Source organism: Aspergillus fumigatus, chromosome 2 (assembly GCF_000002655.1).
Source record: "Aspergillus fumigatus Af293 chromosome 2, whole genome shotgun sequence".
Taxonomy (NCBI): Eukaryota; Fungi; Ascomycota; class Eurotiomycetes; order Eurotiales; family Aspergillaceae; genus Aspergillus; species Aspergillus fumigatus.
This window is the reverse complement of record NC_007195.1, coordinates 3281518-3306952: the sequence shown is the minus strand read 5'-3', so window position 1 is coordinate 3306952 and position 25435 is coordinate 3281518. Positions and strand designations below refer to the sequence as shown.

The 25435-nt window shown below is 52.6% G+C and overlaps 9 protein-coding genes across 9 annotated transcripts; 4 read left to right on the top strand and 5 right to left on the bottom strand.

The window, feature by feature from the left end:
- Nucleotides 1-12: 12 nt before the first annotated feature.
- Nucleotides 13-1690, bottom strand: AFUA_2G12890 (WDR46/Utp7 family protein; the record flags this gene model as incomplete). The annotated part of the gene is made up of 2 exons (XM_750527.1): nt 13-987; nt 1058-1690. 2 exons carry the CDS (start codon nt 1688-1690, stop codon nt 13-15), a joined length of 1608 nt encoding a protein of 535 aa, XP_755620.1.
- A 211-nt stretch (nt 1691-1901) lies between these two features.
- Nucleotides 1902-4816, top strand: AFUA_2G12880 (small subunit rRNA maturation protein TSR1). The gene is made up of 3 exons (XM_750526.2): nt 1902-2175; nt 2245-2705; nt 2774-4816. Exons 1-3 carry the CDS (start codon nt 2067-2069, stop codon nt 4613-4615), a joined length of 2412 nt encoding a protein of 803 aa, XP_755619.1. The 5' UTR covers nt 1902-2066; the 3' UTR covers nt 4616-4816.
- A 148-nt stretch (nt 4817-4964) lies between these two features.
- Nucleotides 4965-6515, bottom strand: sec17 (alpha-soluble NSF attachment protein SEC17). The gene is made up of 5 exons (XM_750525.2): nt 6278-6515; nt 6091-6214; nt 5709-6015; nt 5466-5640; nt 4965-5411 (listed from the first exon to the last, which is right to left on the bottom strand). Exons 1-5 carry the CDS (start codon nt 6308-6310, stop codon nt 5172-5174), a joined length of 879 nt encoding a protein of 292 aa, XP_755618.1. The 5' UTR covers nt 6311-6515; the 3' UTR covers nt 4965-5171.
- An 8-nt stretch (nt 6516-6523) lies between these two features.
- Nucleotides 6524-9624, top strand: AFUA_2G12860 (DUF726 domain protein). Its single transcript, XM_750524.2, has one exon. It carries the CDS (start codon nt 7487-7489, stop codon nt 9536-9538), a length of 2052 nt encoding a protein of 683 aa, XP_755617.1. The 5' UTR covers nt 6524-7486; the 3' UTR covers nt 9539-9624.
- A 293-nt stretch (nt 9625-9917) lies between these two features.
- On the top strand, nt 9918-12124 carry gel3 (glycoside hydrolase family 72 protein). The gene is made up of 4 exons (XM_077804177.1): nt 9918-10318; nt 10371-10408; nt 10455-10480; nt 10530-12124. The coding sequence occupies exons 1-4, from the start codon at nt 10241-10243 to the stop codon at nt 12041-12043; spliced, it is 1656 nt and encodes a 551-aa protein (XP_077660339.1). The 5' UTR covers nt 9918-10240; the 3' UTR covers nt 12044-12124.
- Nucleotides 12125-14963: 2839 nt separating this feature from the next.
- AFUA_2G12830 (glycosyltransferase family 1 protein) lies at nt 14964-16591 on the bottom strand (the record flags this gene model as incomplete). The annotated part of the gene is made up of 2 exons (XM_750521.2): nt 14964-16459; nt 16516-16591. 2 exons carry the CDS (start codon nt 16589-16591, stop codon nt 14964-14966), a joined length of 1572 nt encoding a protein of 523 aa, XP_755614.2.
- A 337-nt stretch (nt 16592-16928) lies between these two features.
- AFUA_2G12820 (beta-ketoacyl reductase) lies at nt 16929-18012 on the top strand (the record flags this gene model as incomplete). Its single annotated transcript, XM_750520.1, has 2 exons — nt 16929-17144; nt 17182-18012. 2 exons carry the CDS (start codon nt 16929-16931, stop codon nt 18010-18012), a joined length of 1047 nt encoding a protein of 348 aa, XP_755613.1.
- A 2601-nt stretch (nt 18013-20613) lies between these two features.
- Nucleotides 20614-23212, bottom strand: AFUA_2G12810 (uncharacterized protein; the record flags this gene model as incomplete). The annotated part of the gene is made up of 3 exons (XM_750519.2): nt 20614-22117; nt 22320-22462; nt 23068-23212. 3 exons carry the CDS (start codon nt 23210-23212, stop codon nt 21836-21838), a joined length of 570 nt encoding a protein of 189 aa, XP_755612.1. The 3' UTR covers nt 20614-21835.
- A 544-nt stretch (nt 23213-23756) lies between these two features.
- On the bottom strand, nt 23757-24654 carry AFUA_2G12800 (uncharacterized protein; the record flags this gene model as incomplete). Its single annotated transcript, XM_750518.1, has 3 exons — nt 23757-23929; nt 23974-24204; nt 24480-24654. 3 exons carry the CDS (start codon nt 24652-24654, stop codon nt 23757-23759), a joined length of 579 nt encoding a protein of 192 aa, XP_755611.1.
- Between the last annotated feature and the right edge of the window lie 781 nt (nt 24655-25435).

Sequence of the window (25435 nt, the reverse complement as noted above, 5' to 3'; positions counted from 1 at the left end):
ACTTGACGCCAATCAAATCTCCTTCTTGGCGAACCGTGCCAACGCAGGACCCAGGTCCTGCCGCTCGGCACGGAGCTTCTCCTTTTGCCGCGCAGCGTACTCCTTGCGCAGCATCTCTGCCTTGACGCGCTTCTCGTCGATGACATTGCGCCGGCCCTTCTTGCGGAGGTACTTGCGCAGGGCGCTGTTGCGGCCGCGGCCGCGGTTCTTGAGCTTCTCGATCGGGTCCTCGGGCCGGCGGTCGAGATCCTTCTCCTCGCGGTTCTTCTGGTCGCTGATCGTGTCCAGCTTGCCGACGAAGTTGGCGTCCAGGGAGATCATCTCGGGCTGCAGCTTGTTGAGCAGCGCGCGCACTTCGGCCGCCTGGCGCTGTTTCGTGTTCTCGTACGGGTTGACCTCTAGCGCGTCGAAGTTGGGCTCTCCGGCGCCGGGGACCAGGATGCTCGCGAATCCCTTGTCGTGCGCGACGCCCAGGACATCCTCGTATGGGCACCAGCGCAGGTTCTCGATGCGTTGGCCGTCCCCGCCCCAGGCCATGTACGGGCTCTTCACTTTACCCTGGTCCGCCTGCGCAGCGTCGAAGAGGCCGCGCCAGACGCTTACCTGCGTGCCCCAGCCGACTGCTGTCAGACCGCGGTCACTAATCGCGACCGATGCTCCGGGCTGGTAGCACGAGTAGGAGTGCACCTCCCGGAACATACGGATATCCCACACGCACATCTTCTGGTCCTGGCCTGTTGAAACCATATATCGTCCTTGTCTGTCCACCGCTAAAGAGCGAACAGGGCCGCGGTGCACGAGTGCTTTGACGAGGTTGGTTTGGGAGTTTGGAGACCACAGCGTAACCGTCCCATTCTGATGCCCGACATGCATGATGGCGTTCCAAGGGTTCTGGCAAAGCGATGTCGGGGCGCCGAGCCGTGTGGGCAGTTCTGCGACCATCTGGCCGGTCGATGTGTCGGTGTATTTGAGATGACCGCTCATTTGCTGTGTAGGCATGTGTTAGCAACTTCAGCAATCTCTAGGTATCAGATCCAAAAAAAAGGGTCAATCTTACAGCGCCAACGAGAAGAAAATGGTATGGGAGAAAGTCGAGAAAGAGCGGTTCGATATACTTGTTGAGACAGTGGAGCTCAACACCGGCGTGGTCGTAGATGTAGACGTGCTTCCTCTGTGCAACTGCAAAGTACTGATTGTTATGCAACCACCGAGCATCGCGAACTGTTTCTCCCAATTGCAGCTCACAGCCCAATTTGCCTTTCCGCCAGTCCATCGTCGCAACGTGCCCTTTCCGACCAGCCAGAAGCAGCTCCCGACCATTCCTTGTGTAGTCTGCCCGGTATGGACCGAGATCTTCCAACTTCAACTCGAATCCCTTCTTCGCCGTCTCGATAGCAACATTGTCGCGGATCTCATCCTGTCGCACCTTGTATGTCCGTTCCAGCTCCCCTTCTGGCTCCAGGAATCCCGCCTCATGCTCGAGCAGAATTTCCGCATCTTTCGCCTTGAGAGCGGCTTCCTTGAACTTTGCCTCCACAGCCTTCAAATTGCTGCGTAGCTTCCTATCCCTCACACTCTGCACATTGATGGGCTTGCCACGTCCGTAGATTTTTTGCGCTTCGACTACCCGTTTGCTCTTTTCGCGCTTGCCAGTCGGCGCAACGGCCATCGTCGGTGCGGATTCAGACATTTGCTTCGGTCCCCCAATATTTCAGGTAACCTAGAAAACTCGAAGGAGAAACCGGCAAAAAAATTCAGCTGAGCCAGAAGTGTTGCTGTCTGAAAAGATGATCGGAGGTAAGGTTATCTGCGGGTCTTGAAGGAAAATTCATGCCAAGATTTCACGCTCGCTTGCCCACACCTTAAACTAATAGATAATTTTTTTTCCCTGGCAGAAAAGACCCGCTCTCCGAGATCTTGTCTTGTCTATCATACAGCAGCTTATCGTGCTAGATAGAGTCTTGAGATTTCCGTCAGGGCTCTCTTGCACATATTATTACTCTGTCTATTTTCATAGCAAACTGGACGCTCTTCCTTTTCGATTCAAAGGGTCCAGCGGTGCCAACATGGCGCCCACCCAGACGGTGCATCATCACCGCTCGACTACCAAAACATCCCACAAGCCATTCAAGTCCAAGCATGCCTCGAAGGGTGCTCTGAAGGACATCAACAAGGGTATGAATGCATTGTTCTGCGTTAATATTACTACTCTGGAACGACTCTAATTGCGATATCTGTGATCAGGCAAGGTCGAGCGGGGTACTCGCAAAACCCCTCACCAGCAACTCATGTCGAAGCTCGATCGTCGGAACCAGGCTCGTCAAAAACAGCAGCTCAAGCATCAGGAGAAGGCGCAGGCCAACAGTATCTTCACCGGAGCGAACGGTGCCCCCCGCCATGTCGCAGTCGTGCCGCTTTCCGTCGATGTCGATGTCGCTGCAATCCTCCGGTCTTTGAATGAAAGTGTGGACGTTTCGGCCGATGTTTCCGCGGACACGATCTCTCGTGTGCGCATTGATCGCTTCAGACAGAGCCTGCAGTATATTCCTGCGAAATATGACTTGATGGGCGCTTTGGACGTGTGCCGCATGGCGGATTTCGTTGTGCTTGCGTTATCGTCGGAGGTGGAGGTGGAGGAGCAGGGGGAGCAGCTGTTGAGATCCATCGAGGGCCAGGGTATTTCCAATGTTGTGGCTGTCGTTCAGGTATGTCGGGATCCTTCAGCCTTGGGATTGTCGGGCTAGTAGGACTAACCGTGGGTTTATTTTCTAAGGGCCTCGACAAGATCAATCCTCCCAAGAAACGCCCGCAGGTGGCCTCTTCCCTTAAATCATTCATCAACCACTTCTTTCCTTCTGTCGAGAAGGTCCTGTCTGTCGACTCGAGACAGGAATGTTCCAACGTCGTCCGGTCGCTGTGTACCGCAACACCGAAGGGTATCCGCTGGCGGGATGAGCGGAGCTGGATGCTGGTGGAGGAGGTGAAATGGCCCGAGGCCACAACAGAAGTCGTCGACGATGTTGTTTTGACAGGCATTGTTCGCGGAAAGGGACTGAAGGCCGACCGTCTCGTCCATATTCCTGGATGGGGCGACTTCCAGATCGACTCGATCACGGCAGCACCACTCCCGAATGCCCGAGCGAAACGCGACGATGGCATGAATGTTGATGAGAATGAAGCCCCACAGGTTTTGGATGTTCCCACCGCTGACCGCGATGACCTCGCCACTGTGGCTCCCGAGGAGATTGAGATGGAGGAGGATGATATCTCTATCGCCGAGACGGAGCGCAAGGGTGTCCTCCTAGACGACCACCATTACTTCTCCGATGACGACTCCCATCTGCCCGCGCGCCCCAAGAGACTGCCAAAGGGAACGTCAGAGTACCAATCGGCGTGGTTCATCGATGATGTCTCCGACTCTGGCTCCGACATTGAGGAAGAAGAGGAGCAGGACGAGGCTATGGCGATGGATACCGCTGGAAACCCCGAGGACGGCGTATTCCCGGATCGTCAGGATGCTATGACAGAAGCTGGACCTTCTGAGTACCCTCAGTCCGAGATGTTCCTTGACCCTTCGCCGGAAGACGAAGCTCAGCAACTGGAGGAGTATCGGGCCAGTCGCCGCAAGGAAGCGTCGGAGGACCTGGAGTTCCCAGACGAAATCGAACTTCATCCTAATGTGCTTGCGAGAGAGCGGCTGGCTCGCTTTAGAGGTCTGAAGAATTTCAAGACTAGCCATTGGGAGACTGCAGAGGACCGTCCGCATGAACCAGAGGACTGGCGCCGGCTGCTGCAGATTGTGGATTACAAAGGCTCCAAGAACAAAACTCTCCGTGAAGCTCTGGTTGGCGGTGTGAAGCCTGGCATAAGGGTTGATGTCCACTTGCGTGGAGTGCCATCGTCGCTCCGTAATCGCCGGCAGCCCCTGTCTCTCTTCTCACTTCTCCGTCACGAGCACAAACATACCGTAGTCAACGTGAACATGCACTTGAACTCTAGCGTTGAGGAGCCCCTCAAGTCCAAGGAAGAACTCATCGTTCAATGCGGCCCCCGCCGTCTGATCGTCAAGCCGATCTTCTCTGCTGGCGACAACACCCCGAATAATGTGCACAAGTTCGATAGATTCCTGCACCCCGGCCGCAGCGCGATTGCTACCTGGATTGGACCTCTCACATGGGGCGCCGTTCCTGTCCTCGTTTTCAAGAGCAAGCAAAACCACGATCCCGAGGTCCTCGACTCGGCCGATGCCGATGCGGAGGGCCAGATCGACATCGACAACCTCGAGCTTATCGGCAAGGGCACTGTCGTCGCCCCTGACCAGTCCCGCATTGTCGCGAAGCGAGCTATTCTCACGGGTCATCCGTTCAAGATCCACAAGCGAGTCGTCACCGTCCGCTACATGTTCTTCAACGCCGAGGACGTCAACTGGTTCAAGGCCCTGCAGCTGTGGACCAAGAGAGGGCGCAGTGGTTACATCAAGGAAAGTCTCGGTACGCACGGTTACTTCAAGGCTACTTTTGATGGCAAGATCAATCCTCAGGATTCGATCGGCATCAGTCTGTACAAGAGAGTCTTCCCCAGGAACGCCCGGGCTCTGGAGGAAGTTGTTGCTTAGATGGGTGCTGGCATGGAGGATTTTGTTTGATCAAGTTTACATGAAGGATGACATGATACCACAAAAGTTCCGTTTGCATATCTCATGAGTTTGCTGGATTTTTCGCGAGGGCTCACAAAGCATTCTCCACGTATATAGACGAAGCGCTAGATTCAACCATTATATCGTAGGGCCCACGCAAGAGAGGCATTTCTTCTAAGGTTTCTATTCCTTCTAAGGTTTCCCGTAAAAAATGATGTCTCGATTTTCTACTAGTTGCAAATTCGGAGTGTCTAATCTGGGTTCGCTCCAACTATTTTGTTTTCCAATGGCAAAGTAGACAATTCACGAAGCACCTAAAGTTTAGGATCACGGGCAAGTGACTGATGCAAGCAAAAATCACAGGATTGATTGCTATCTCCTTGATATGTAGAATGGTACAAGGCACGCATGGATTCCGATCATCACAACATCATCTAACATAATCGACAAATATTCGGATAGTCCAACCAGGGACAAAATAGATCAACCTTTGTTCAGCTATCAACACTATAACGAAAAATTACGCGAGGTAAGCTTAAGAGAAATCTTCCTCCGCCTCTTCGATGTTGCTCTTAATGCGCAGCAAGAGAGTAGTCTTCCACTTGTCCAGCTTGCTGAGCTGGTCATACTGGAACAGCTTGTCGGAGAAGGCTTCCTGGTCACCGGCCTCGATAGCCTGCACCAGATCAACGAGCAGCTGGTGCTCTCGCGTCGAGGCAAATGTATGATCGGTGTCGCGGTAACTCTCGAGGGCGCGGTTCGCAGCGACAATATCCTGCAAGACGGTAAGCAGAAGAACAAAAGCTGGTGCCGTCGAATCGAGACATACCTTGCTTGCCAGGTGGCAGATACCCGCCTTCAGGAAGTAGTCCTTGACCGACCACTTCATGAGATTATTGGTGATGGACGACCGGCCGATCCTCTCGTAGTTCTCAATGGCCTTGTAGTAGTCTCCCTCGAGAGCGGCCAGATCTGCAACTTTCAAGTAGTGCTTGTTCGCGAGCCTGTACGCGGTCACGAGTCAGTACAACTCGATCTCCCGAATCTGTACGACGGAATAGAAGACACATACGCTTCCGCATTGTCACCGTCAAACCACTCCGCCGCTTTCTCATAGGCTTCCAGCGCCTTCTTCATATCGCCTAGTTCAACCTCGTACACCTCCGCCAAATGCTGCTGCTGTGTGGCGGCCCGGCGCAGATTTCCCTTTAATACGTAGTGCTGGATCGCCGCGGAGAGCACGCGAGCGGCGTCCTCGGGGTCGGATTTGCGGTACACCTTGAAGGCCTCTTGCAACGTGTTTGCTGCGTCGTCTGGCTCATTGAGGTTCTGCTTCTGGATTGCGGCGGCCTTTTCGAATGCCAGCCCAGCTTCTTTGTCTGATCACCATGAAGATGATATGTCAGTGACGCCCGCGGGCCCGAGGAATATAGAGGCGGGCCAGATGCGCGTACTCAGCTTCTGCACTCTGAAAGCATTTGCGGCCTGCGTATACAAATCCGCAGCGTTCTCGTACTTTTCCGTTCGTCCGCCAAAGAAGCTTAATCCGCTTGAGGCGCCTTGCAGCGCTTTGTCTGCCTAGAGACACGATAATGTCAGCGATCGTCACTTGGGGCCTTGAAAGCGGGGAACAAAGGCTACCTTCTGAAGCAGAACTCGGGGATCTTGAGCCATGGTAATTGATAGTCACACTGTGAGAAGCTATATCAAATGAGAAGAAGGTATTTCGAGCACTTGAGACCTAGTAGATATGATAGGAAATTCCACAAGCGGGGAATCGATGGATTTCATGAAGCTGAGCTTGGGGTAATCAAGATGCGGCATTGCCCGCCTAACGTAGGCGGTGGGCATTTTTTGGATCTTCATGCGTGGTCTTGTTTTCGCTGACATCAACGCTCTCCCAATCAACAAGGCTCAGTCTGCGATTGCTTCGAATATCACTCATATCCTCTCAGTTTATTTTCCAGCAATTGGCATTCGTCTGTGCAGTTGCCTGCAACTTGAAATAGCCAATGGCGCTCCGCCGAATTTCTCAGATCGTTCCTGGTCTGCTTCTAAGACCTGCTCTGAGGTTTGGAGCTTACGGGTCTCGGCCTTATTCCTCGTCAAAGTCAGACCAGGTGGACATCGACGCTCTTCTGGCGAAACCTAGCTGGTCCGTCAAGTCGCTACTCCCCAGCGAATCCGCCATAGAGTCCACAACGGTCACTCCCAAACAGCTACATCACCTGCTACGTCTATCGGCTCTACCACAACCGGCCAGCAAAGAAGAAGAGGATGCGATGCTGAGAACTCTCAAGTCTCAGATCCACTTCGTAAAGGAGATCCAGAGCGTCGATGCGACGGGGGTCGAGCCGCTCCAAGCTATTCGGGATGAGACTCCGGACGCGATCCAGGAGAACACGATTGGATTAGAACAATTGAAGGAGGCCATGTCCAAAGAACGAGTCGTAGGACGGAGCAGAAGGATACATCGCGCTGAGAGCGCCAGAAATGACCGCCCGGACGGAGATGCTTGGGATGGGAATGCGCTTGGCTATGCGTCCAGGACTAAGGGGAAGTTCTTTGTCGTTGAGACAGGCAATGAACCTGGCAATTGATTCGGCATGCCTCTTTCCCAAAAGCCATTTCAATATTACTGCACAATAGCCTGCTTCATCTTGCGTGCGACGGGCTGCACCCCTGCTATGAGAGACCGCGCGATCCTGCTGTGCTGAGTCAGCATTGGATTACTTCATTAGACCTCGACAGTCAACAGCATTTCTCCACTTAACCACCTACAACCTAAGACAGCACGGGAACTGGTTATATTTGTTCGAGTCAGTTACTTCAGGGTGTTTTATTAAATCAATGTGGAAGTCTTTTAAAGAAAAGCATGCCAGCAAGTTTGGGGGAGGCTCGGCTGAAGCGGCAGCCTCAGACGGTGGCCAAGATCTGACCACGATATTGGATAGATCCCAACGCGGGGAATTGACAGTGCTTGTTGCGCTAATCGCACAGCGGATGCGGGATGGAATAGAACAAAACTTCTCCAATGCTCCTCCTTCGTCAGGCCAGTCTGTCAACTACGAAGAAAAACGGACAGGCTCCCTGCCCCAATCTACAGATGCACAAGAAGACCAGTCATCCTCCGGCAGCGCAGCGAACGGTTCAAGAACCGACCCTCAATTCAAAGACCCGGAGACTGCGACATGTGCACTATCTAAATATGATGACTGGAGGGACTCCGTCCTTCTTCGAATTGGTGAAGTCGTCAACAGGGATCCAGAACATGGTGAAGTTCAGGCGAATGAAAACCCACCCTCAGGACAGCAATCCCAGCAGATCCGCTCCGAGGAGGATGACCGTTCCATTCGTAAGCTACGTGAGGTCTTTCCGCCGGTGGAGACCAGCCTCTCTCAATTGCCAGAAGCGAAGAAACTCTTAATTCTCCACTCATTGCTACTCCTAGTTTTGAGTCTTGAACACTATAACGCCTGGTCTCGGGTCCTGATGCTGTTCGTGACGTCCAGCTTAGGGCTGGACGTGAAATTACTAAACGAAGATGAAGTCAAAGTGGCGAGGGGGTTGCTTGACACTGCTCTGGCACTGTCGTCTAACGCCCCAAGGCAGGATGAGAGTCGAAGTCGCGATTCATCCCGAAAATGGAAGGTTGGGATCGCGTCAGTTGCGGGTGCTGCCCTGATCGGGATCACTGGTGGACTGGCTGCGCCCCTTGTTGCAGCTGGGCTTGGTACTGTCATGGGCGGCCTTGGGCTTGGCGCCACCGCCGCAGCAGGGTATCTCGGAGCTCTCGCTGGAAGTGGTGTTGTCGTCGGCGGACTTTTCGGTGCTTATGGTGGGCGGATGACCGGTCGTATGGTTGACAAGTACGCACGGGAGGTGGATGATTTTGCCTTTCTGCCGATTCGTGGTTCTCGGCATCGATCCGAAGACGAAAGAGAAGCTGCCCATCAGGATCACCGGCTGCGGGTTACCATCGGCGTGACCGGATGGCTGACAGAGGAGGACAATTTCGTGATCCCGTGGCGAGTGATCGGAGCGGAATCGGAGGTGTTTGGTCTCCGCTGGGAAACCGAGCCCCTGATGAATCTGGGAAATGCGCTTGACCTTTTGGTAACCAGCGCCGCATGGACTGCCGGTGAACAAGTCCTGAAGAAGACATTCCTCTCCCAACTCTTGACCGCTGTCGCGCTGCCGCTTGGCCTTCTCAAGGTCGCACGTGTGGTGGACAATCCGTTTAGCGTAGCGAAGGCTCGGGCGGACAAGGCTGGGGAGGTTCTCGCGGATGCTCTTATCAGTAAAGTGCAGGGCGAGCGACCAGTCACCCTCATTGGCTACTCCTTAGGGTCTCGGGTGATTTTCGCTTGCCTTCAAAGCTTGGCGAAACGGCGCGCGTTCGGCTTGGTGGAATCCGCAATTCTGATGGGAGCTCCCACCCCGTCGAATTCAGAACAATGGTGTCGCATCCGCAGTGTTGTGAGTGGACGCCTTGTCAACGTGTACTCGGAAAACGACTCCGTGCTGGCTCTCTTATATCGAACAAGCAGCCTCCAGCTTGGGGTTGCAGGCTTGCAGCCTGTTGAAGGTGTCTCAGGCGTTGAGAATCTGGACGTTAGCGACCTGATCAGCGGCCATCTCCGTTATCAGTTTCTCGTTGGCAGGATCTTGAGCGTTGTTGGACTTGAGAGCATTGATGCTCGCGAGGTCGCACTGGAGGAGGCCGCATTAGAAGCCAAAGATCGGAGGCAGGAGCAGGAAAGGGCTCATAACGAACGACAGGCTGGATTTATGGGCGAGGGTCGGTCACCAAGCCAGCGGCTGGAAAGCCAGGAGGATCTGCAGGGCGAAGAGGACAGATTACAGAAAGAGATGGGAAAAGCACGAGTGCGGCACTCTTAGATAGTACATTTCAAAGCGAATGGAACAATAGCTATGATGATTTTTCCTTTTCTTTCTGGTTATATTAGAGATGGACGTCTAAAATCATTATCCCACAATGATCGAAGCAGTGGAAATGATACATGAGGGACACGCAATCAGGTCAGTCAGCAGTCGCAGTCTACCCAAGGTAAACTCACGGACAGCAGCTAATATCCGACAGATCCGGGACAATTCATCTGAATTTGAGGCTAAAATATGACCAACCAAGCCTCCAACCAACCCCGCCAGTCACTGGGGCTGCAAAGCTTGGTCTAGTGAAAGTAGCCGATCACTAGTCCAGGCAACCGTGCATCAAATGGCCTGTATGCGAACATGGTCCCTGGTTAACGGAAGCCAGTCTGTTTCCAAGCGAGGTCAATTTCAACGGTGTCCTCTCTAGTGGTTGTCTTCCTGCAACCAGGCATGGTATGATTTGTCGGCCTTTAGTGCCATTTCCTGAGTCAAGCAGGACAGGTCAATGTTACATTCGAATATATTGAGCGGCTTACCAGTAGCAGATTAATAGAGAGCAGCTGCCAGGCCTTCTGCTCTCTTTTCCTTTTTTTTACTTTGGGCCTGACGTTGGCTACGTGTCTGTTCGTGTTTCTCCTGCTGCCCCGGTTAAGCTTTCGAATCTACTATACAAGTCGATCCGGCCACCATCGCTTGTTCTTCTCAGCAATGAGATACTCTCTCGTAGTAGGGGTTGTCCTGCTATCTGGATGTGCTATCGCTACTGTCCCAAATATTCAAATCAAAGCAAGTTCTTGATGTATTCGGTGCAAGAGGAAAGCTAACCCGAGTACGTTAGGGCTCCAAGTTCTTCTACGCGAATAATGGAAGCGAGTTGTGAGTATTGTCCCTCACTCACAGTGTGCTGACTCATTCTTCTTAGTTACATTCGAGGTGTAGCATACCAAGGTATGTGACCGACGAGTTTGCCCATCCAGGCTGCGACTAAATGAGACAGAGGACTACAGCGGTGGGGGAGCAGGGGGGACAGGCCAGTCTGAAGCGAACTACGTCGATCCCCTGGCCGACGGCTCCAAATGCGAGCGGGATATCCCGTACCTTTTGCAGCTGCGGACCAATGTGATCCGGACGTATGCCGTCAACCCGTCCTTAAACCATGATGCGTGCATGCAGAAGTTGTCCGACGCCGGTATCTATGTCATCACGGATCTGGCGTCGCCGGACGAATCCATCACATCCAACTCTCCCGTCTGGACGGTCGACCAATACGCCCGCTACACCAGCGTTATCGATGCATTCCAAAAGTACGATAATGTGATTGGCTTTTTCGCCGGCAACGAGGTGGTGAATCAGGCGAATCAGTCCGCCGGCGCTGCATTCGTCAAGGCCGCCGCGCGAGACATGAAGGCCTACATCAAGACCAAGGGATACCGGCAATCGCTGGCAATTGGATACGCGACCACTGACAACCCGGAAATCCGACTCCCGCTGTCCGACTACCTCAACTGCGGCGACCAGGCCGACGCGGTCGACTTCTTCGGCTACAACATCTACGAATGGTGCGGTGACAAGACCTTCCAGACCTCGGGCTACCAGAACCGCACCGAGGAGTACAAGGACTACTCCATCCCCATCTTCTTCTCTGAATACGGCTGCAACACCGAGAAACCGCGCAAGTTCACCGACGTGCCCGTGCTGTTCGGCCCGCAGATGGACAATGTCTGGAGCGGCGGCATCGTGTACATGTACTTCGAGACGACCAACGACTACGGCCTGGTCTCGGTCTCCGGCTCCGCCGTCACTCCAGAACCAGACTTCACCTACCTCTCGTCCGAGATACAAAGCGCCACCCCGACGGGTGTCAACAGCGCCAGCTACTCACCCACCAACTCGCCGCGCGCCTGCCCTACCGTCGATGACACCTGGCTCGCCAAGTCCAGCCCCCTGCCCCCGATCCCCAACGCAGAGCTCTGTAGTTGCATGGTATCCAGCCTGTCGTGCGTTGTCAAGGACTCCGTCGACGCCGAAAAGTACGGCGAGCTCTTCGGGCAGGTCTGCGGGTATGGCGGCGGGATCTGCGATGGGATCGCGCGCAACGCCACAGCGGGCTCGTATGGCGCGTACAGCGTCTGCACGAGCAAGGACCAGCTGTCGTATGTGTTCGATCGGTACTACAAGAGCCAGAAGAAGGCTGCCTCGGCGTGTGACTTTGCCGGCGCGGCGTCGGTGCAGTCACCCAAGGGTGAGTCGGCCGATTGTAAGTCGCTGGTCAGCCAGGCTGGTTCTGCCGGGACGGGGACGGTCACGTCGCAGCCGACGGGGGGAAGTGGTTCGACCGGAGGAGGAGGAGGAGGAGGAGGAGGTGGTGGTGGTGCTGCGGCGAGTACGTCTACGTCCAAGGGTGCGGCTGCGGGTGCTGCGAGTCCTGCTGCTGTCCGGATGGGCGGCTGGCCTTTGGTTACGTATGGTCTTGTTGCTGCCATGGCTGGTATTTTGATGATTTCTCTTTAGTAGATCATGGACGATTAGTCGTGGAAGGAATGAGAGGTCGAATTCAATCGAAATCTATGTGAATAGGCTATAGCGGTCCAGACGATGTACTCTTAGTTTAGAGGACATATCCTAGTCATAGTGTTAATATCTCTGCCGGTATCCTTGACAAGCCTGCTAGGTTGCAGGGACCAATTCCGTCCATCAAAGCCCTCTGCTTGGCTAGTGTATCTAAGTATGTAGGAAATGAAGTTACAAGCCATGCTGATTGTGTTAAAGATAGACTCTCCAGTCTTAGCCTTAGACTCCTCCTAGTACTGATAGAACTCCTACTCAGCAATCTGCATCTCCTTTATTTTCCTATTCTCTGTTATCAAGTACCATCTACTGGATTAGCCCTGGAGATCCTTCATCACACGGAACAATCCCTCCTTCTTTTATCAAAAAGCTCTTTGTTGAATTCTTTCTCTTAGCCCGCATGACAGTAGAGCTTCTGTAGAGTCCTCTACTTATTAAGATCACCACCTATACCATCCTGGCTGGCTTCCCTTTCCTCGCTTTGAATAGTAGCCTGGAGAAGGGCCACAGTATTGATATTGCGGGTTGGGTTAATATCCTACAAAAGACTGGCGCTTTGAGGTCTGAAATAACAGCTAGACTACTGATGAGATTGACTTACATTAGCTACAAAAGCTATATATCCCATCAATAAATTCGCGCGTACGCGAGCGGTTCCGGCTACTAATCCTTGACGGCCATGGGAGCCACCTTACGCCCCAATTCGATAGTCACGCAGAGAATGACCTTATTTCTCTTTGTATGCATTAGCATTTCCTTGACATCTTGTTTTTACAAATCATCTGGAGATAATATCCTTCTTCGCTCTAGGAGCTTCCTGGCTCCTGGTTGTTACTGCCATGGAATGCAAGCAGTTTCTGCCTTGGGTCTGAATAACATCCAGAATGACACCATTAGTTCTTTAGCAGTGCCCTGCTCATATTAAGCTATAAACATCCCAGTGCATCCATTGTGCCTTTCAATGTGAGAAGCGGGAGCACTGTCAGGCCTGGTTGTACGCGGACCCTGGCGACTGTCAACTGTATCGCCGAGCGGCTTTGTCCACAGCGTTTTTATGAGGTGATCGAGGTTTCACTCATCCAGGAGATCTAGCTGTATTAGGACTAGTTGAGCTGTATTCGAACATATATAATGGAATCCAACCTTGAAGTATCCAGACCACTCCCACAGCGTTCTGATTTACTCTGGGATACCATGGCTGAGAGCCAACGGCTCGTCCTGTCTACACCTGAGCTGCTTGATATTGGTGGTCATACTCAAGACAGACAAGAATGACGGGGAAGGAGAATGGTGACTGACTCCAGGCGCAGTGTGCGTCCTACTTCGCTTGCCAACGGGATCCAACTTGGATGTGCGTCCAGTGTCATTGAACCAGTCAAGTCTGAGAAAGTCCAGCTCAATGCTGACGTAGTTACGCAGAACATAGACACCACCCTTGGAGGGTACCCAAACACCTTCACCCCGGGAAAACTGCAGAGCAGGTTATCTTCCCTCCACTCCGGGGAGAAACGAAGAATTCAAAGCCTTCAGGCCTCTCGTAGGTACTGGCGTCATGAAAATAACTGTACATGTCAGCGATTCTAGCCCCCACGGTGATGGAAAAAAAAAAAAACAGAAGAGTTCGTACTCTTTGAGAACGTGCATGGGACCAGCATTTCGCATGGATGGGCTCGCAGTCCCATGTCACAGCTTACTATATATCACCAAGCCAGCGGGGTGTGCGTGAACCCAAGAGGGAAGACAGGACATCAGTTGTGGTCCCAGAAAGTGAAAAAGAGCGTCCTTGCTTTAACATTTACTTGATCACAGGTAGAACAAGATTGTGAATATCCATTATCAGAGAAGAGGTAGTATAGATTGGCTTAGGAATCCATGGTAGCATTTCCAGCACCTCGAAAATACCATCATCCCCTGCTTTTAGTCGCGCAACCTTAGGTGAGCCTGGGTGAGTGCCTGCAGAATAGACAGAATGAGGGGTTTTGATAACCTTCGAGTGCAGTCTAACCCACACCCCTAGATTGAAACTGTGCTCTAGATGAGTACTTCAGCTCATAGCCTCCTCTTTTCAGTCTTTACTGGATTCATTTTCGTTTAGAGGCTGCTGGTGGCGGGCGGAACGATATGCCAGAAAGGCCGGGAGGATACATGTCCCATGTCGGGAACCCAGATCTGCCCCGTTGGTTCGGATCTCTCTGTTTAGCAATCTCTACTCATCGTTCACTCCCACGATATGTGCTGTCGGTGTGGTAACGCGGCAACTGTCCACCTCTGGATCCAAGTAACGCACAACTCCCTTTCTGGCAGACGCTTCGCAGAGCGGCATGAAGACCGCGCAGGAGAATAGGGGAGTTGCTGAGGCCGAGGGTTGCAGGAGGAGCATTGTGGCCAGTGCTGCGCCTTGAGAGAAGCCCATCATCCCGTCGAAGGGGCCTTCTGTGTTGATGTAGTCGTACGCATCCTGTCCGCGCTCTGTTCTGGTGGGGTAGTGAGGGTGAGTTGCGGAAAGATAATTCAGACGTCAGAGCCCTCAATGTTATCTCGTCAAGAACTAGAAGTAGGGACTCTCTCACAGACTAATTGTAGAATACTCGGCGCCAATCATTATATTTTGGACAGTTGAATCATCTGCATGTTGCTGTCCTAGAGTGCATGGAAGTACGGACAGAGGCGGGCAAGCAACTAACCTGAGCGCTGAGATATCATGCAAAATCAAGGAAGTTGGAGACAGACTCTTACATGTTATGATCTTCTACCGGATTACTCTCGAATACAGACACAGTCATGCAAGTTTATGACAACATTACGAAAGACAGGCCTTATGCTCAGTAGTAAGGTACCTTGTGTAGACTAATGACTCAAGCATCTACAACACATACTTCCATACCATACCAGATATGACACAGATAAAAATGCCAAGCAAGTACTGGTCCATGTTGGTGGCCTTGAGCCACGACATCCGTGCATCCGCAGTCTGCAAGTGCATTGGGAAGAGTTCCCTTCCCCGGCCTCCGTTAAGGCCCGACAGTGATCCCTCAGCGCGTTCCCGTTCGTACCTGAGACCCCAGTCATACATGTGCTCTTCGATCAGACCTGCAGCGGCGTATTTCCTTCTACATGCAACACGGGCGATTCGCTGCATCCGGCGGACATTGCGGCGGAACTCCCCTTGCGCGTCTGTCACGATAGCAGCGACGGACGAGGAGATTTGCTGCGACGTGAAGGTATGCTTGTCGATGGCCACCGCCACCCCTGCCGCGGCCAGACGCATGCTGTTATGGATCTGGTCGCCGTAGATCGCCATGGCCACCATGGGGACGCCGTGGTAGAGGGCCTCGTTGGCGGAAGACGGGCCGGCATGTGTGAAGAATAATACCACAGACTGGTGATCGAGGATGGCTCGCTGTGGGGCCTCCTCAACAAAGAGCCAGGCAGAATGTCTGTTCTGCAGAAGCTCCAGCACAGAGGTGCCGTTGATTTCGCTGGCGCTGTCGGCTCTCATGGCCCATACTACGCCGTCGATATGCCCAGCGCACATGGCGCCCTCAAGGCCTTGGAGAATCTTCAGCACAACCTCATAGGAGAGTATGACATGCGTTCCGAATGCGACGAACACGACGGATGCCCTGGTGCGCAAGAATTCCTCAAGGCCAGCATCGAGAGATCTCCATGAATCAGAGAAAATGGGTCCCGCCGGAAATATGAGAGGTGGCACCGGTTTCGGAGGCTCCAAGCCGAAGAACGAGTTGACCAGATGGATGTGATCGGGCTGTGGCTTCAACGAAGGCATCGTCTTGACTCCGTTCGCTTGCCGGAGCTTCTTCGTCCACTGGTAGAGGTCAATCAGGTTTGGAGCGTATCGTAGAAAATACGTCTGTTCGAATAGCCGGTCGTACATGCTGGCGTGTTCGCTGGTCAAACACCTTGTCTGCGTCCCAGGCACACCCGGAATCCATTTCTGCGGGGCCAAAAGCCACGGCATCTGCGGCCACAGGGTTGCTAGTGGAAGACAGCATTCTTTGGCGACATCTCGAGCAGCATCCAGCTGGTAATCTGCAAAGATGAAGTCCGGCCGACTAGTCTGGACTACATGTCTGAGGCCGCGATACGTCTTTGGCCAGAACGAGTCGTAGAACTTCTTACATTGTAGGTAATCCCGACGGCCACGGTAACTGCGGTTATCCCACCGGCTTAGCCGCACGTATAGTTCCTCGTCCTCGATGGCGGTGATGGCGCGACCTACAATGTGAACGGCGGAGACGAAGGGGAACTGGTCGACGAAATGCTCGCGTCCCTGTAGCGTGGCAAATTCTACGGTGTGTCCACGCTCAGCCAGGATGCGGCATATTTCGAGAATGGGGGCTACCACGCTTTAGCTTTAGACAAATTGGAAGAGATCTCACGCAAAAAATGCGCACCTGAATTAGTCGACCCGCCGACGGTGACAACCACCAAGATCTTGCGAGCTGGATGGACCTCGAAATCAGTCTTCATTATTGTCTGGTTCATGAGGAGGGCCCTGGAGCAAAGACTTCCCTTGGTAGAAAGAAATGAAAGGGATCGATCCCAAAACTGAGGAGTTGGTAGCAGTGGTACCGTGGGGGATCTGGCCGCTCCTGGTGGTGTAGTAGTATATGCGATGCACTTACAGCACGTACAGCAGTCGGGGCAAAGTATGCAATGAGCACGGCACGCTCTCTGTCCTCCGGTGAGACACCCCACTCATGAGCCAGCCTTTGGTGGCCAGGTTGTCAGGTTGCAGCCATAGTCATGGAAGAATCCCGCTTGAGGCGAGGGGCCGTAACCCGTAGGCCGCAGTATCGCTCGGTGGATGGCTAGCCGGGGAGCGAAAAACCTCATCCTCCTCTCCCGCAGCGGTGCCACAAGGGACTCAGCAAAGGAACTGCTTCGTGATCTCGAAGATCTCGGCGTGCGAGTGGCAACCCCCCGTTGCGATGTGTCAGACCGCACCTCGTTGAGACACGCGCTGAACGAGTGTTCTGCAGCGGGTATGCCCCCGGTCAAGGGCTGCATCCAAGGAGCCATGGTCCTCCGGGACTCGACTTTCGCCAACATGACCATAGAGGACTATTACACGGCCCTCAAACCTAAACTCGACGGCTCCTGGAATCTCCATAGCGAACTCCCCAAGGACCTGGATTTCTTCATCCTCCTTTCCTCCAATCTCCACCATTGTCGGCAACCGCGGTCAATCCAACTACAATATGGGCAACTCCTTCCAGGACGCTCTGGCCCGCTATCGCGTCTTGAATGGCCTGAAGGCCACCGCTCTGGATCTGGGAATGGTCCTCTCCGTCGGCTATGTGGCCGAGAACGACTCGGATCTCATCAACCATCTACGCGACGTAGGGGTAGAGCCCATGCGCGAAGAGGAATTCCTATCCATCCTCGATGAACTCTGCAACCCCAACCAGCCAGCCACCATCCCGCTGACTAAGTCCCAGATCTCCCTCGGCCTCCAAATGCCCGAAACTCGTGTCGCAACGGGAGCTGAAGAACCAGGCTGGATGCGTGACCCGCTCTTCCGCCACCTATACCGGATCCGCACGCTCGAGGGCGCGGCTGAGTCGGACGAGAGGAGCGTGAATTACGCTTTACTGTTAGCGGGCGCGGATAACTTCGAGGAGGCCAGTGGGATTGTGTACGAAGCGATGGTGAGCAAGCTGGTCAAGGCGCTGAATATATCGCAAGGGGATGTTGATCCTTCAAAGCCGCTCCATGCGCTGGGCGTGGACTCTTTGGTGGCAGTCGAGTTAAGGACCTGGATGCTCAAGCAGCTTGATGCTGATGTTGCGGTGTTTGATCTTATGGAAGTGGCTAGTTTGAGAGCTCTTGCAAGCTTGATTGCTACCAGGAGCGGTTATGTGAAGAAGGATAATGGGAAGGAGAAGTAAGACTATTACTTACTCCATCATTGCTTCTAATGCAAGTTTTCTAAAGATGAAGAGTACACGATAGTATTCAACACGTCAGGGCAAGCATGAAGCTACCGGTTGCATCGATATACACCTATTTACCAAGTTGTTGAGATCAATATCACAGACATATTGCTGCATAGAGGATGAGATTGGCCCTAGGGGAATCCGCTCATCAAGCCAGATAGAAGACAGAGAGTCCGTACTAGCCTCAAAATGTTCCTGGTCTTCCCCCATCCATCGTTCAGCTGCAGAAGGGGTATCAGACACTCACTCAAGATGGAAACATTTTCTGCTGTGTCAGAACCACTGACCTGTCTTCCGTATCATTGGTGGTCCTGTTGGCTTGTGGCTCCTCCGGGATATTTAATATGCGGTATAAAAAAGTTCCTCTTTGTGGCACTAGCCGGTGCTGGGCCAAGAGACGACAGGACTAAGCCAAGGGGAGTTTGCCATCATGACTCATTTTGGATAACTGGGGCAGGTGTAACGTGTTGAGACGAGAGCCGGTATCTGACGCGGTGGCGCTGCCGAATAGTACCTGATTATGGTTATGTTCATCAATTTCAAATCTGGCTCCTTTGAGCGTTCTCTCTCTTTTCCCACACCGGATTTCTGATGTGCCCCAAAAGGATGGCTCTCGTAATTGCGACTTTAGCTCCCCGTAATTCTGGCATTGTCTGGAGAGACCGAATGAGTGTCATTGCTGCAACTCTGAATGTGTCTCTGCGTGGAACAAGCTCCAGAGCGTATATCACTTTCCAGACCATCCTCGCGTCCTGGACGCCTTGTTTTTTTGTTTCCCAGACAGGAACACATGCTACAACAATGGATTTTGTAGGCAAGAAGATCCAAGGGGCGACAAACAGCAGATGGCTCAGTTCACATCGAAGTCTACGTCGTCCAACATCATTGCATGCGCAGGTAGGTATGTCTGCTGTCGTCAACTACACGGTGGGCACCAGACTGCCCGAGGATTGCTGATACTGATCGAAGTCTCATTGCTGTGCGGTGTGGGCAGTTTCGTTGTCTGAAACAATGTATTTCGATCAGCAAGTAGTCTTTCTCTGGATATGTTCCGGTTTGAAACGGTTGGCAAATCACTCCAATTGCTACAAGTGATCGTTCATCTGTAAACGCCTAACGCTTGGCCCCTGGCCTGTAGCGGAGAACCGCCCAGAACGGGACTCGCCAAAGGCGAGCTAGCCGGCTTCGGGCTGGCGTGAGGAGGCCGGCTGGTCCGGGGCGACATGGCACTCAGCGGGAGGCTGAATAAGGACTCCAAAGGGGAGGTGTGACGGCACCAGAGTGGGAGTTGGTGGACTCATCGTCCTCCGAAGAAGAAGCAAACAACGTAACGACAGGCAGACGACAGCGGGCATCCAACGCGACGAACAGATCATTAGATGACTTACTTGGTTTGCAACCATGAGTCGACGTTGACGAGCTGAGAACTCGAAGGAAATACTTACCGAAAAAGAGCGAGCAGGGAAAATGCATGTAGAGAATGACGGCGGATTGCTGGACAGAAATCATATCGGCTTGGTCTTTGACTCACCGTCCCTACCGAAGGACCACTCAAGGAGAGTGGCGCACGACTTCTCTTGTGCAGTCAGTGCAAGGTGATGTCCAGCCGCAACACCTCCGTGGCGATCAGGAATGTGCATCGTATCGTCGTTAACGAATTAACTGACCAAGACGAATGCGAGAAGTAGCTCCGATAAACTTTACAACCATATGCGCAGTGTTGCATCTTGATATACGGCAGTATTAGGCGAGGTTTTCTGGCTGCAATGGTGATGTCCTATCCATGACGTGATAACCTGGTGATATCGACTGCAGCGAGTTGGCAAGAGAGCCCGGAGGAAGCTCATATGACAAGAGCAAGGTTAGCAAGGCTAACTATTGGTTTTGCATGAGCTCCGGAACTCCTCCAGATTGGTGCTTGAGCCATCCACTGTCCTCTGCAGTTTCCTGCATTTGGACAGGAGTGTGCCGGAACGATGAGCTCTGCAGTCCGGGCCTGTATATCCTGTCTCCTGAATTGATTGGTGATGCAGCGCATTTTTGGATTCGATACCTTTGAACAGTGTCGGCGAATTCACCCCAGATTGATCAAGACCTTGAGACCTCAGCACCTCTTTGCAAGGTTGTTCATCAGCACAGCCTCGTTTAAGTTCTCTTGCATTCGGATCCTTCCTGCCTTTTGCATGTCTGAAATCCCGCTTATCTTCCAGGATTGCCCAAATCTCCTTTTCCGACCTGGATCTTATGTCCCAGTGCGTTGTCGTTGTATAAGACACAGTGGGTGTAGGCGTGAATCTGATGCTGTCTTGCATTTTTCAGAAACCGCAGGGTCGGCTGCTCTATGAATTCAGCCCAGAGCTGCGATAGAAGATATGGCGGCCGTTGATGTATTGATCAGCATTCGTCCAATACCACAAGGTGTGAAGTTTCAAGAACGCTTACCAACTCCTGTGGGATGATGTCCACCTGGATCAACCGCTAAGATTGCTGGTGAAGTATAGCTGCGCTCTCTCCTCGAACCGGTCTAGTAATCGGGAGACTAATCGGTGAGACGTAGTATATCAACATCCTGGATGTGAGTTTGTGAGCAGAGTTGGCGCATAAAAGCAAGAATACCAACTCACCCTGGTCGTCTGGTAAGTGGCTACCTTTGTTGAAAACTTGTGGGCTTCACCAATAGAGCTACTGAATATCAGTCTCGTCTCGCCCATCACGTCTCGATCATCCCAGCCAAGCTGGCCTAGGGGGTGCGGCTGCTATGTGGGGTTTTGGCATCAGAAAGACCGACAGTCTCAATTGCAGAAACTTTTTCAGTCTCGTAAAAGTGTTGAAGCGTCTTCTCATCAACCGTTTTGCCCGCCTTGATGGCTTTGGCTACCAAACCAGTCTTCAGCGTACTGCAGATAGTTAGTATGCTCTCAACGTGCAGCTCAAACTAAACATAATGGAAACCCAGCCATGAGGTAAGGGGAACCAACTTTCTCGGCTTTGTTCTGTTTCATACGTGCATGTTCGGATCGATCCGACTCCTGAAGAAGACCTCGCTTGTGAGCCAGCGAGAATTCTTTTGCTCGTCAATTTGAGGTCATTGAAGTTTACCTCAACCACCTTCCGCTGCAGTGGTGGTGTTCTAGTAACTGCTTGCCTGGGGCTTCGGTGGTCACACCAGAAACCATAAGAATTGTCTCATGCAATAGCAGAAACGAGGGCAGATGTTGCCCACAGCCGCAAAAGTGCACAGAGTGGTGGTTCGCAAGAGTTTTTTTGGATGACAGAGATGAACATATGGACGAACCAAGTCCTCCCCTTTAGGGTCATGGCCACTAATAGTGACTCGCCAACATCAGGATCCTCGGACTTAAATATCCCCCAACATCAGCGGGAACGGCCACTAACCTTGGCTTGCTGCAGCTAAGGGCCGCTGCCCTGTCCAGGCGGGAGGTCCACAACATCCATGCTGTCCAGACGCCGGTCGAGAATCCATGACAATTGAACTGTTGCGAACCGTTGAGTTCTGGTATAGGCGAGATCCTGTATCAAAGTACAATATGAACCTCCTTCCGGTCATAAGAAATTGCGATCCATATTCTGAAAGATTTGCCGCTGGAGAGTATCTCGGCAAGGTGTTTTTCCACAACATTGATGACAAGTGTCTATCACATTCCTATCAATTTGGCGAGAGCAGTCTAGTATTGTTTTGGTGCAATGCGGTGTGATTCTTATGTCATTCTGCTAGGAGATATAGGGACTCGCGTTGTCAGATGTTGTCCGATTGTCATTGTCCCCTTGCTGCTGGGGCTTCCCCGCGTAAGCTGGTGTCGAGGTTTTGGCAAAGCTTTGTGATGCCTCTGGCACTGGCAGCAGCATGTAGTGGAATAGTGAATGGGTACGCGGATTGATGGTAGATTTTGTCATCTCTGTCAATCTCTGTCAATGGTATCACCATAACCACAGGATATGGCTTATCCAGGAAAAGGTAACCGATATCTGCTGGCCGCCAGTGGCCGTTGCCGCAGACTCTCACAAGGAGATTGTCTCTTCGGACGTTCGTCGGATGCTGACACCAAATCCAAGGAAGCGCATAGACCGTGTCGGATAGCATCTCGCATAAACATGGAGCTGCTCGAGAATCTTGGATGAAAGTCTTTAATGCAGATAGGTCAGCTACTTGGAACCAGGCCCAAAAGGATACAGCCCGCGTCTCACTTGGTGTATCACAGTTAGACATGGACTGGCAAGGTCTTAAGTCGCAAACTTACCCATAGAAGAGCCAAATAAAACACATAATAGCGCCGAAAAGCGCAGCAAGGGCACTGGCCGGGGCGGGGGCTTTGAGGGTGTCCTAAGACATCCGAGCCGTGGCGCTTTAGCTCTTGTTGTTCAGCGATGTTGTCTTCTCGCACTTCAACTCCAAGTGTTTGGGTTCTCAATGGTGACGACGGAACGGAGGTGTTTGTTGGCGTTCTTCAGTGCCACTATGGAAGCGTGGTAGAGGTACTCTATCATAGGATCATGAGGCGTGAAAACTGTTGCTTAACGGAGGCCATAAGAAGTCTTTGGGAGTCATGATGGCAACACTCTGTTGTCTCTCAAGTCCTCGGAACATCTCGACGAGCCACATCACCATCCCCCCTGGCTGTCACTGCCAGGGACACCCGCGTCATGCACCGCTGCGCCAGCGCTGCTGTGGCCCTTTTTCGGGTTTCACAGGTCAATTATCACTATCCACAGCGGAGGGATTTGTCTCTGATTAGTCCAGTCGAGGGAACATAGTATCATGTCCGACGATTCTAGAAGGCAAGCTTAACGGAGCCTAACTTGTAAAAAGGCTCGCGTCGTTCCGGCCGAAACGTACTCTGGGGAGACAATGCACTTCCGGAAGGTTCGAGATTTAACGCACTGATTAAAAGACGTATCAACCCCAACTCCTCGCTGATATAAGATCACCGCTGACAGCTGAACTGAGTTGCTAATCGTCTTCGTGTGGGGCTCGCCATCGCGACCTACTCGACCACTCGACCTCGCGAACTACGTCCAGAAGGTTGATGCGGGACTTCTCCTGCGCGGTTAGGGCGACCAGATGGAATAACCGTCGTCGCAATGGGAGAGACTCCTTCGAAACGTGCGAGGGTAGGGGGTAGGCCCAGGTCATCTAGCGCCTGCACCCCGAGACGGCTCGAGGACTGCCCCAGCATCAGGCGCAGGCACTCTTCGGCATGGGTCTGGATCAGCTCGGCCTGGGCGTCCTCGTCCGCAGAGTTGGCCCGCGGTCGCCCCGTGCCTCCCCCGCTCTATCGAAGGGAATACTCCATCCTTTTATCATTCTACTTAGTAATCTAGAAAGCTAACGCAAGCCGTATGAGGCTTCCGGAGGTCTCAGACGAACTCGTGACCAAGAAGTAGAGAAGTTCAGGGGCTCAATCTGCACATACCCTATTGCAATCTCGAGTTTCACACGCAATTAGCGCCCGCTCCCACAAAGAGCGAACGACGCTCTTCGTTCATGAGGAACCAGGGGCAGCGATGCAACGTCGGAATGTGCCTGCGCTATTTGCACAAGACTTAACATGATTGATCTGGCTCCACACCTCGAGTGTATAGCAACACCGCATTTTCATGATTTTCGTTCTTGACCTCCTTTGCTGGGTAACAGCACATATCAAATGCACGGTTGTACAGCTGCTTCTTTGCTGGCATTAACAGAAGATCTTCTTCGGTGGCGAGAGCATGACAGCGAACGACAACACCTCTTCAATCGCGACCGGGAGATCGTTGACGACATCGTTCGACGGCGCGGTTAGCATGATCTGATGGTGGCCGCCAGTCAGTATGACAGTTGTTGAAGGGAGAAACAGGAGGGATGGTCGCACTGTCCATAGGTCTTTCTGGTCCCTGGGGGCCCCTGGATGATACCAACGCCACCAGGGAGCGCGCGGAGACGCGTGATGGCCGCTTGCTGTGCCTGGTTAAACCGAAACGGGTGGATGAGATCGGCGAAGTCCTCTGCGATTGTTTGGTAGGCGTCGACGGCCAGCAAACAGAGGAAGTTGTTGCCTAGAAGAATCGGCCAGGTCGACGCCTTGTCCGCGTGCTTGGTTTTTAGCTCTCGTAGGGCAGTGACCTGCCTGCGGAGAGGCTTGTTTACTGCCACCTCCCGTGACGCTTTCGCCTAAACCCTAACCGACGCCAGAGTCTCTCAAGAGGTTGCCGGGCTGGAAGTGCACAGCGTTTTGCTCCTCACAGCTACGCCGCGTCCCCCAATCTGGCGGGCTCATCTTCCCCCGAAGAGGAGTCGGAAGAGTCGACTGCACGAAGCTGGTCACACGCGTTCATGGCGACAATTGGACTATCGGATGACTTACCTGGTTAGCACGGAAGACACAACAGTGACAAGCCAGAGACACGCAGGAGAAACTCACAGAGATAGAAGACAAGGCAGGGGAAGCGCCTGGTGCAGATCCTTGCAACAGGAGCACCTAGCACCTGCCGCAGAGTATCCTGTGCAGAATTGTAGCACGCCGGGATCCCGGTAGGCCGGGGATTGGGGACGCTTATAACATTGCTCAAAAGCAGCGACGCGAGCAGAAGCGGCATTGTGGCAGGAGGCAAAGCGTGTGGTGACCGTGTTTCTGTACGCAAAGTCGGCAATCGTCTATTCTCTCTGTGCTGTAGCAGGCCACATAGTCCATCAGACCAACAGGTTGCCTGCAAACTAGAAGGAAATGCCAAAGAAAATGCTTACCTTCCTGGCAATGCCTCTGCCTTGCCTCTCTCTTCCCAGCTTTCTTGAATTGACCGTCATGAGGTGCTGGAAGAGAATTGACGATCTGAATTTGTGGTAGCAGTAAAGAACAGGTATTGGTAGCAGAAATCGACAAGTATTAAAGAAAATTAGCGAAATGTGGAAGAAGTGGAATCATTAGCAAGGAAACTGTGGCAAAGCCAATGAAGAAGAGTGGTGGGGTGAAAAGATGGAAATTGATTGACAAAGGGGGTGAAAACTTGTCATCGTGAATGGGATTCCTGGAGAATAAATACATACAGTGAATAGACGCCCCAGTGGGACGTGAACTGGTCTGTTAGTGAAGGTACGCAGATCGAAGGACAATATGAGAAGAACAAAAAAAGTATATACTTGTGTGGCGATCGTTTGAGGGGCATTCAATGAAGATATTTATGTTGCCAGAGCTTGAGCAGGATAGAGAACTTGTTGCAAGAATGTATGCGGGGAGAAGTCTACGCAATGCTGCCTTCTGCAACTTCCCTTACCCAAACGAGAAGACATGAAGCTATCCGAAGCGTTGCCACTTGCAACAAGGAGCTTATACTCCTAGAGTAATTGCTACCTATAAACAACTACCATTCCCAAGAAATT